Below are 12,621 nucleotides of genomic sequence, written 5' to 3' on the forward strand. Positions count from 1 at the left end.
GCTCCCTTACGCTTATATTTGAAACTTTAAACGCGATTATCACGATATTTGCGGTGACTACGAGTGCCGAAAGAGTTTGCAACGGATTTCAAAACTTTATTTTTGCTTGTTCGTAATTTAACTGCTGTGTCCTTGAACGATTCCATTTTTTCGTCAAAATTTTCATATTAATGTTATGGATTTGTTAATAATTTTTTTCAGGTGAAAATGGTATTTTTTTTGGAAAATCGTTTCCGTTTCCAAAAAGAAGAGAATTTTTTTTCAATCAATCGTTCAAGGACACCACAGATAGATACACTAATGATTTTTATGGCTGATTTTGTGACACGTGAACCTGCAATGTAATCAGTACAGTTAATCCAAAAAAGCAATGCATGAAGCTCATGAAATACAATCGTTTTATATTTTTAACTAGTACTAAGAACCTCAACAATATGGGAAGAAAAGATAACAGCATGTTATATGCCATTGTTTTTTGTTCTGATATATTAAAATTCTCTTGGTCAAGCTCCCCAAGCCTTGGTCAAGGCTCCCGTGGTGGGTAGACTTGATCAGAAAAAAAACGATCACAGAAAAACTTTTGTAACTTTTGAAAAAGTAAATTATCAATACTGAAAAAAATCATTAATACGCAGAATACTTTTGCATACTACATTTCAACGAGTTTTGGAAGACATTCAATTATTAAACCAAAAAAAATTGTCTTATGGAATACAAAATATTTTTAAATATTCATAAGCCAGTCGTTGTTCAAGTTCAACTCAGGGGTTTTTTTAGTATTACACAGAACTAGAAAAATCGTAAAAATTTACGTGTTCTGCTCCTGACATATACGAGCATCAAAAATGTTTTAGATTTAATTTTAATTTCACATGACTGAATTTCGTAAATCATGTTTGATTTAAATGTCAATGAATGCAATTTGTTAGATTGTCAAGTTTTTATTAACCAGTTGACAAATTTTGAATGATAGGATAGTAATATCGATGGAATAGGAAAAAAATATAGTGTTTTTTTCCATTTAAACAAAATTTGAAAACATTTTTGGTTGCCTGGTTACAATAAAAATCTCGGGTAACTTAGAATAAAGGCATTAAACTCAACTGTCAAGATTCATTTGGAGGATATTCCGAATAAAACTTTATTCGCCAAGCTCGGAATAATTGCAGCGAACTAACCTGTTCAGATGACTAAAGCATTAAAGCGGGATACTAATTTCTTCACAAAGATTAAAAGGCATGTGTAATTTTGCTATTCCTGCTCAACTTTAGACGAAGCTCGAAGTATTTTTTTGATTATTAAATATTCCACAATATGCCGTACATTTTAAACACTCCGTTAGTAGGTATCCAATTTAATCAGGAGTCATAAATCTTGCTCATCGAATTTGTGGTTAATATTATATTTGTTAACATTTATCCTGTCTGTACAACATTTAGGAAAAGAATGTAGTACATCATAGTTTGAAACATATATTGTCCTTGTTAAATGCGAATAACTTATAACCAAGCTTATAACCACTTCGTTTTGGTTCACGATTATAAAATTCCAAATATTCGTAAGCTAGAGATACAATGTTAGAAAAAAAAATGAACCTATATGTGTTGGGCTGAATCGTCTGAGGAAGCAACATCCAAAAAACTGATAAATGCATATCGATGTTTGAATATCCACGATTTCCCTAAATTCATAATGCATCGTGAACACAAGTTCAATTTTTTTCCCCTCAAACCTCAGCAGAATCCAATAAGCGGTACCTGTTGCCTAATGTCCGCTCCACAAGCCATATGTTCTTAACTGACGTAGCGAAAGACGCTGAAAACCGCTAATATGGCCAGAAGAATTTTATATTCAGTTTCAGCATTACACAATGAATCTGAATGGTTCAACAGCTTGTATGTTCCTGAACCAATTTCACTAAATAATCAACCAAGCATAGAGGAACCACTATTCAAGAGAGAAGAGAATACTGATATCCTCTCTCTCAATGATACTCACAACTGTTCATCATTATAATGATACGTGCTTACGCAAGCGTGTGTGGATATATTCGTTCCTGTTTCTGTTTCCTCGTGTTGTTGCTTCGGTATCCATAGCGGCAATTCATTCGGTTGGGGTGAAGGCAAGCGTTTTACTGAACTGTATTGTGGTTCGTTCGGATTGAATTTGAATGAATGGTGAAAGCTCTGAGTAAATGACAAAAAACACGGACACACGATCGTGACCCCTAGGCCCCACAAGCAATTCAAACCAGATTATCGTAAAAACCTATACATCATCAAGAGCGAGGGTAGCATAGTGGAAAATGATAAACCGAGAGAAACTTAGTGACCTCCAAGCAACAGCATGTAATTCAGCTAAAGAAAAAACTCTTTCCGCGAAAAAAACAAATCGCGTGTACAACATCCGATAGATATATAATTAAATCCGATTTATTATTTTTATTTACGCATGATAAATATTAAAAGATGTACGGCTCAGTTAAGCTAACGCATTAAGCCGTATCAAATAAACTACACAAAAAATGTCATACTCATACCCATCACAGCGGCCAGGACACACAGTAAAGGTTTCTTGCCCATACTTTTAAACGACTTCAGTACTAAATTACTTGTATGATGAGGCAAACAGATGAGTGGAGACGTCAATAATTAGTTAGCCGCCAAGATGCTCTAAACTGAAAGCAGGGTCGAGCTTCGCTCATTTTTAAATATAATCCATTTCCACAGCTGAAATAATAATTGTTCTTTGTCTACACACAATATAGAAGCAATACTAACTCAACTATGATACAGTATAAAATTGTTAGTGTAAGAACTAATCTACAATACCATTAAAAGCAAAACTTTTTTTTTGAAATGTACTCATTAGTTAGGAATGAAACCTTTTCTCGGTAATGCAACCATGAATCACCTGTGCAAATTGGCATTTCCCAAAATAAACAAATCGATGTTACTCTGCTTGTCACATAAAAAATAAATCAATAATATTAACAATATCATCTTGAAGCACTTCAGGTGCCACGAAATGGAAGTAATTATTTTCAAGTCATTATTAGGGAGCCATTTTCCAGACATTATTCGTTATTATAGATCGTTGATGTTAAACCAAGTGACTTCCTTGAATGAAACATATAGGAATTATAAGCAGGATTATGTATCTTAATGCGATTGTTTGTGAATAATATTATGGATATACTGAATTATATAAATTTTAATCTTATTGAAATGCGGTCATCAGTCTTAAAATTTTAGCAGAACAGGCTTTGATGTTCTCTCCAACGTTTCGGCTATATTTTCTAGTCTTTTTCATGGATTGAATAAGGCCTGATCTGCATAAATTTTAAGACTGATGACCGCGTTTCAATAAGCTCATAACCCAGACAGTCGGAACAACAGAATTATAAATTTTAAAACAGAAAGATTCGACCAGATCTTACATGAAATACTAATTTTTTGTAATTTTGAGATCTTGAGATGGAAATCCACATTTAAAATCGTGCTAGGAAAGAAGTTATACGAAATACGAAATATAGTTTTCAAATCGTGAATAAGACATCTTCCGTCAGGATTGTGTACCGCCCCTCCTCTTTGCTAGATGCAGTCTACGATTATCTTCAGTTTTATATGGAGATTCAAATTTGGCGCCAGTTTCCTTCACAACTGATTTCGTTCAAATAATATAAATATAATAAATATTTAGAAGTAAAAGTGTATAAGACCACGTCCAATATTATAGGCAATATCGTGAAGCATTATGACTCGATAATTATTTCCATCGAGCCTGTGACCCTTTTCCATACTTTATCATCCTGATTACTTGGTGCATTGTTTCATACTGCCGATCACTTTCGTCCTTCTCAGCGGACGTACCGTTCTTCAGCATATTTTTTGTCCAAACAAATCTTTTACCACCAAAGTTCAATTCTGCTACATACCTTGGGAGTTCATTGATATTAAAGTCCTTTCTAAAATCTAAAACATTGCAATAGATTAAATCAATCACTCAAGGCGGTTGAAAATCAGCCATAATAATAGCTTTTGCTTTAATTAAAACCAAAAATTAATCATCAATTTCCTGATAAGCATCGATATAAAAGCTAACCCCAATCGTAGTTGTAGTCAGTACACAAGTTAGCAGTAGCTAGAACAACCAACCGAAAAATCAACCAATCGTAAAAATGAAGGTACCTTTCGAAATGACCTTCAAGGAATTAAAAACTTGTAAATAGTTCTGGTTTTTTACAGGTCATCATTGCCCTACTTGTCGCAATTGCAGCTGTTTCTGCTGAACCTTGGAACGGTTGGAACAACGGCTGGAATAGCGGGTGGAATAATGGATGGAACAATGGCTGGAACAATGGCTGGAACAACGGCCTGAAAGGCTGGAATGGATGGAACAGCTGGAACGACTGGAGCGCATACCCGACTTATGCCAAATCATGGACTGGTGCTGGTTGGCCAGTGTCATCGGGATTGTACGGACATAAAACCGTTGTTCAGGCTAATGTCGCCAGAATTAACCCGTGGGGATTGCCGTGGGGAACCTATGGAGCTGGATCGTACGGCTGGGAGAAGAACGGACACTGGGCAGCAGCACCGGTCGTTGCGAGCACACCGCTGATTGCTTCTAACGTCATTTGAAGATGCTAAAATACGTGCTTGAATAGTACCTTGTGCCTGGAAGACGTTTTTTTACAAGTGATGAATGTTGAATAAATTTTTGCAGAATTTTTATCACGTCTATTTATACTCAGGTATTCCATAGAAGCACGCAAAGCGATACTGATCGATCAATTCTAATTTAGCTGAATCTTTGTACAGTTATTCGAATTTCTGAAATGCGCAATTTTTCAATATCATTACTTCGTAATAATTTACTTAGATTCCTGTTCCGATCAACTTTTTGGGTACTATTCGGTTCCTATAACAACTGTGCAAATTCTTAGCTCGGTAAGTGAAAATATATATTTACGCCCACAAAGTTTACATGAGATTTCGTATGGGAAAATTAACATTCACAAAAAAACCCTTTGCCTCCCAAAAATGAATCTTTATTTGATTTTTATAGGAAACTAGCCAATACCCATCGCGCGTTGCTGCGACTTTCAACGAAATAGGAGGAAAACACAATTTGTTCCGAAGCGCCATCTGGCGGGCAGATAATCCCCAACCAATAGCACACAAACACGCTCCATACCAAATACCTACTGTGTGCAAATTTTTACGGAAATCGGTTAAGCCGTTTGGGAGTCTATAAATCATATACATACAAACATTGACTTTTATATATATAGACTAGCTAATACCCATCGCGCGTTGCTGCGATACTCTGCGAAATAGGAGGAAAATACAATTTGTTCCAAAGCGCCATCTGGCGGGCAGATAATCTCCAACTAATAGCACACAAACACGCCCCATACCAAATACCTACTGTGTGCAAATTTTTACGGAAATCGGTTAAGCCGTTTGGGAGTCTATAAATCATATACATACAAACATTGACTTTTATATATATAGATAGATATAATATAACTAGCTGATACCCATCGCGCGTTGCTGCGATTTTCAACGAAATAGGAGGAAAACACAATTTGTTCGGAAGCGCCATCTGGTGGGCAGATAATCCCCAACCAATAGCGCATAAACACGCTCCAGAACGAATACCTACTGTGTATAAGTTTTTACGGCAATCGATTAAGCCGTTTGGGAGTCCATAAATCATATACATACAAACATTCACTTTTATATATATATATATATATATATATATATATATATATATATATATATATATATATATATATATATATATATATATATATATATATATATATATATATATATATATATATATATATATATATATATATATATATATATATATATATATATATATATATATATATATATATATATATATATATATATATATATATATATATCAAAGACCACGAAGATCTCGAAACGATCTAATACATGTGGAAAAAGTTATTTAGTAGAAAAAAATCGATGCTCTGACGATGGATAAAATAATCATTTTTTCTAGCACCACTGCTGTTAGTTTTTCAGTTCTATGCTATTTTGTTTTGATTTCTCTTATTGTGTCATAATTTTGAGAGATAAATTGAGACTTCTTTTGTGCACAAAAAGGGAAAATAAATTTTATATATAATTCGACCGTTAGCAGCAACGAAAATTAAAATTTTCGTCATCCTTTATCAATCGGTTTTTTCTTAACTCTAGAACGTTGCACTGGGGTACAAATGTACTCCACGCCTTCTTTGGAGCCGTGTGGAGACGAGAATTCGGCATTTACCGACCTGGGACCCTAACCATAATTCAAGTTAGAGTTCTTAGTAAGAGTAGGAAATAGGGCACTACAATTTTTTTTTAATTCTCAAAGGCCCCCCGTCTCATATTGTGACAAATGTCAAGGTAATAAGCTCAGATGCCAAATTTCACATCATTTGGACAATTTTAGACCCCCGCCCAATTCGCTTGAACTTTTTGAAATTGGTAGTATTGGAAAATATGGAGGAAAAATGCAATAAATGCTATAACCTTTGAAGTAGCAATCAGAAAATTACAATTTATACCTCTTTTGAATGGAAATAATCTTAGTATTTGAATGGAGATATTTTTGTTTCTAGGAAAATACGTAAAAGTGGGGTATTGGGTCATTTTGGCCCCAAAATCCCATATTTTTCAAAAAATTTTTGCTCCGTGATGCAAATCATACATATTTTGTAGTTTTCTAATGTGAAAAAATCTCAGGAATCGAACGGAACCCTTTTGACCTTAGTCCGAATACGAGAAGTTGGGGTTATAGGGCTTTTTGTCATTCATATTAAATTTTAACATTTTCTCATACATATATCTCTATTATTCTTCAATCAATTTTCATAAAATATAACTTGATGAACATGTAAAATTCTGAGGAATAAAACCAAAATAAAAACGTTAGAGTTAAAATTCAGAAACATCAAACTTTTTGATATTTACTCTACAAATCTCATTTTTTTTTTTCAATATTTGTCCTAATACCTCAACTTTCCCTATTTACACTAAAAGTAGTAAATCAAATAACAATTTTGTTGTTAAATGTAGTTAATATGTGCGATTTTATGATAAAAATGTGAAATCGACACTATATGTCAGATAATTCGATGTTCCTAAATTTTACCGGTAACGAATCTATTTTTGTTATAATGCGAAGGATTTTCCACGTTCAACAAGGTATAGTTTATGAAAATTGAGTGAAGAATAATAGAGATATATGCACGAGAAAATGATGAAGTTTAATATGAATGACTAAAGGCCATTTAACCCCAACTTCTCGTATTTGGACAAAGGACAAAAAGGCTCCGATCGATTTTTGAGATTTTTTACATTAGAAAAACTATAAAATATGTATGATTTGCATCACGGAGCAGAAAACTCATTAAAAATATGGGATTTTGGGACCAAAATGACACAGTACCCCACTTTTCCGTATTTTTCTAGAAACAAAAATTTCTTCATTCAAATACTAAGATTATTTACTTTCAAAAGAGGTATAAATTGTAATTTTCTGATTTCTACTTCAAAAGTTATAGCATTTAATGTATTTTTCCTCCATATTTTCCCATACCACCAATTTCAAAAAATTTCAAGCGAAGTGGGCGGGGGTCTAAAATTGTCCAAATGATGTGAAATTTGGCATCTGAGCTTACTTTGACATTTGTCACAATATGAGACGGGGGGCCTTTGAGAATTTAAAACAAAAATTTTTTTTGCGATGCCCTAGTAGGAAAAGGTGGTACAGCCATTTTGCTTATCCAGCTTTTTACGTGCCATAATGGCGGTCTAAATTGTTCAGTTCATAATACGTTTAATGGCTCTTTTTTGACAATAATCGTTTACGTCAACCACCCAGTGAGATTAAGTCTCCCATTGGAATCGGTGTCCCTCAAGGTAGTACTATAGGACCTTTGTTATTTCTGTTGTATATTAATGACCTAGGTAACTTGAGGCTTACCGGAACTCCTAGACTGTTTGCTGATGACACAGCTCTGTTTTATCCCAACAATGATGCCAATACTATTATTAACTTGATCGATAACGATCTAAGTGTTCTCGACCAATGTTTTAACGCAAATTTATTATCACTAAACCTTTCTAAAATTAAGTACATGATCTTCCGATCCATACGGAAAACTTTACCAACACATCATCATCCCAAACTTAGAGATTGTACAATTGAAAATGTGGACTGTTTCAAATATTTGGGTATACACTTAGATCCTACGTTATCCTGGACACACCACATAAAATTTGTCGAAAAGCGTGTGGCATCCTCTTGTGGTATTTTGTGGAGAGATAAAGCGTTTGTTCCCCAGCGAGCTCTGTTGAACTACTACTTTGCATACATTCATTCACAACTTAACTACTTAGTATTGGTGTGGGGGCGAGCAGCGAGCTCTCACCTTAAAAAAACTACAAAACAAAAATTATATTTAAAAAACCACCGATGCCGGCGGTAAAACATGATGATGAGTTATGTTCTACCATAGACCATGCGGTAGACTTGGGTGCAACGCCCAACTCCTACTTAGCAGAAGGCAAAGAATTCTTCCCATTTCCTTTCGATCATGTCCATATGAGCCTGCCTTGTCCTAGTTTTCCGTTCTAAGTTTATAACTGATTCGCTCCAGAATACGTATCCGTTTTTCAATTTCATTGCTTTCGTTTCTCTTAGTCTCAAATTTTCCGAAAATAGCCAACAAAATCGATACAGTAGCGTCTCGTACGACAGATTTGAGTACCCAACACACTACGCTTCTATGAATGACGTCATCCTCGAACATTTAAAGAATGTCATTCCTCGAGCAAGTTCATTCTCCTGTCGAACGTCGGGCCGTAAAGAACAGCAGTAGCAATCAGGCATATTGACAATGCGCTGCGATGAGTGCTGCATTTGATCACTGCTACCGCTGGGGGTGGGGACGACGACAGGTCAGGCATCCAGCGGCCAAGCGCTCGTGATGTCTCCTTTCCATGGCTCTGATTGGCTGTATTGATTTTGCCGATGACGTCATCCTCGAATATATAACTTTTAGCATTGCTCGGGCGAGCTCATTTTCTGGTCGAACGTCGGAGTGGAGACGATAGCAGTAGCCGACAGATATATTTCAATTATGCAGTGCACTGTGTATTGCATTGAACACCACAAATCGAGAGTTACGGCACTCAGTGCTAGTTGAGGGCATGCCGTTGCGATGAATCTAGTACCGCGTTGACGTTTAAAACGTTATACATTGATCGAAATGGTAAAGCGAAAATCGAAGCGTGACTAAAATATTCGATAATTTTAAGCCATTTAAACAAAACGAAAGAAATATATTGTAATTTAATCGTAATACCTTGGAGGTTCAAATCTACTGAAATGGACATAAAATAACTTCGATTTGCAGATCTAGATTACTGATGGCCAACTAAAGATTCTTTAAAGCTATTGCCCACTATCGACAATTATTGAAGTTTCGGGACATATTCGAGAATTGAAGTCATATCGGTTATTCGGTGTCGACTGAACCTATTTTCACAAACCAAGTATCAAATGGAGGGTAAAACATGCGGTTTCCTTCTGAAGTCTCATTAGTCACATTGACCACCATAAATGGTTCCAGTAGGCCTGGAAAAATGGCAATTATTCAAAATTCGCAAAGTCACTTAAGTTTCTCGAAGAGTGTTGGGTCGATTTTTGAAAAATTAATCTCAAATGAAAGGGTAGCTATTGCCATAGACTGCTCTAAAATTTGGTACGTATCGGATCTTTGGTTCCGGAAATAAATCGCCCGTTCATATATGAAATGTCCATACAAGCTGGTTCAAAAAAATTGTTTTCAGAGAATGAATTTCAGAAATCGAATTCATGTTTTTGATGCCAACTGTCTTTAGAATGCATGAAACGTCGATATTTGATGTCATCCTTTTAATCGACTCAGTTCGTCGAGTTCAGCAAATGGCTGTGTGTATCTGAATGCACGTGACCAACAGTTGCACATCGGTTACTCGGAGATGGCCTAACCGATTTTATCAAACCTAGTCTCAAATGAAAGGTACAATGTTCCCATAGCTATTGGATTTCATTTAATTCTGACTTCCGGATCCGAAGCTACGAGTTGAAGAGTGTGGTTACGCATAAAATTTCCATGTAAATCGGTATCAGCATTTCTATTGACTGCTACTAAATTGCATTTAAATCGAAGTTCTGGTTCCTGCGTTACGGGGTGAAGTAAGCGATCAAATGCGATATTCCCATATAAAGCGGTATAATAATTGTATCTAAATGATGCAAAACTAATTGAAGTGTGTTCTAATTTATATGAAATTGGTTGTTAAGATCACAAACTGCAAATCAAAGTCTCTTTGATCATATTAAGATCCTTTGAGGATCTCGAAAGATCCGAAAAAATGGCTATGTTCCGAAATTAGATTCACACCTGTTTCTCGTATATTGCTGACTCGATTCTCACGATCTTAGTCAGGGTAAAGTATTCACACTACTGATTACTACCGAGTTTCACGTGAGTGCACTATTGGTTACAGAGTTAAGAGTCCTTTAGAAAGGTTATGTAATTACTCTGAAAATCGATAACCTGATCTCTAAATCCAATTTTTGTCGACTGAGATGCGCTTGCTGAAACTTAAACAGAGGCGTAGCTAGAGGTTCGGTTGAGGGTTGGCCCCTACCACCTAATATAACACACAAGATATAGGACGATGATCACATAAGCCCTTTGACTCATGATTCATGTTCATGCATAGAAACAAAAGATGAATACAAAATTTCATCATTTACAACTGAATATTTTTTCCTGCTAGCTAGATAGCAACCAAATTTTGCTCTGTTTCCCTGGTTCGGCATTTTTATGTGAGTGAGCTGTTAAGTTGAATTTGTATGAATGGTAGGGGGCCTTGTGACCACACGGAGTTTTTACTGTCCTGATCTATGAATACCTGTTTGACTATGGTTAATAATGCAATAAAATGTTCGCTCTCCGATCGAATAATAGACCACCAATCAGGGCACAGTTAATTCATAGTTCATTGGATCAAATGTTTATTATTTATAGTAATCATACATTCCAAGGAATTAGTCACACAATTATTTGAATATTTCCGATCAGAAAGTGCAAATACTGTCCAAAAACTGGGAATCTATTCGAATTGAAAAATTAGAAACAGGTCCCCTATGTAGAAATGTTAGAAGTATTTTATCACGAAATACACAAATAAGATTTAATTATTGAAGGATTCAAATATACAAAAAATTTAAAAATTCAGCCAACCAAATATCCAAAATTTCGAATTAGCCGAAAGATTATAAGCTCTGATGATCCGAAGATCCAATTCAATGAACCAAGGATTCGAAGCATCCAAATAGTCCAAGATCCAAAAATACAATCTAATGAAAGATACAATAATCCGTACAGAGATTCAAAGATTCAGCGACCCAACAATTCGAAAATTATATATAATAATCCAAAAATCAAAACACGAGCATTGTAAAAAAATCGACAAAACTTTATTCAACTTTCCTGTTCAATTTTCAAGAGAAACATCTTCTGGGCACAAGGTAATTTCAAACACGTATTTTGGCATCTTCAAATGACGTTAGCAGCAATCAGCGGTGTGCTCGCAACGACCGGTGTTGCTGCCCAGTGTCCGTTCTTCTCCCAGCCGTACGATCCGGCTCCGTACGTTCCCCATGGTAATCCCCACGGGTTGAGCCTGGCGACATTAGCCTGAACAACGGTTTTGTGTCCGTACAATCCCGATGACACTGGCCAACCAGCACCGGTCCACGATTTGGCATAAGTCGGGTATGCACTCCAGTCGTTCCAGCTGTTCCATCCATTCCAGCCTTTCAGGCCGTTGTTCCAGCCATTGTTCCATCCATTATTCCACCCGTTATTCCAACCGTTATTCCAGCCGTTGTTCCAACCGTTCCAGGGTTCAGCAGAAACAGCTGCGATTGCGACAAGTAGGGCAATGAGGACCTGCAAATAAACAGAATTAGTTACAAGTCTTTGATTCCTTGACGGTCTTTTCGAAACGTGCCTTCATTTTCACGATCGGTTGGTTGTTTTTGCGGATGGTAACTTGAGTACTGACTTCAACTACGATTGTTATTAGCTTTTATAGCACTGCGCATCAGGAAATGGATAATTTATTTTCGGTTATAATTGAAGCATAATTGATTGGTAAAGCTAAATTTAGTCGTCTGCTCCGTTATATCAACTAGGTATTTGAAATTTCGAAAGGACTTATATCTTTGTTTTATTGATCAAAGTAGGCTATAGAAAATCTAACTTTTAACCGGAAAGATGGCGCATGATAGTTTTCGAGAAAGCTATAGAGAAGAGAAGTTCAATAAATTTTACTGAGGATGCCTTTTCTCTGTTACTTAATGTTATCGATTTATGGGACGTTTTCTATGGCTACATTTTTAAATATGAATTTTCACTACCGTAAACCGGGGTGACTTTGATCATCGGGGTGACTTTGATCACTCGAAACTTTTTTCGTAGATCGCTTATTAAACCAGAATAGTCTACCGAATCATTTTAATTTG

The 12,621-nt window shown here is 35.7% G+C and overlaps 1 protein-coding gene across 1 annotated transcript; it reads left to right on the forward strand.

Annotated features, from left to right (window-relative positions):
• Positions 1-3,377: 3,377 nt before the first annotated feature.
• On the forward strand, positions 3,378-4,690 carry LOC131685907 (bifunctional endo-1,4-beta-xylanase XylA-like). The gene is made up of 2 exons (XM_058969929.1): positions 3,378-4,186; positions 4,248-4,690. Exons 1-2 carry the CDS (start codon positions 4,181-4,183, stop codon positions 4,641-4,643), a joined length of 402 nt encoding a protein of 133 aa, XP_058825912.1. The 5' UTR covers positions 3,378-4,180; the 3' UTR covers positions 4,644-4,690.
• Positions 4,691-12,621: the final 7,931 nt, after the last annotated feature.

The sequence above is a fragment of the Topomyia yanbarensis genome, chromosome 2, assembly GCF_030247195.1.
Source record: "Topomyia yanbarensis strain Yona2022 chromosome 2, ASM3024719v1, whole genome shotgun sequence".
NCBI lineage: Eukaryota > Metazoa > Arthropoda > Insecta > Diptera > Culicidae > Topomyia > Topomyia yanbarensis.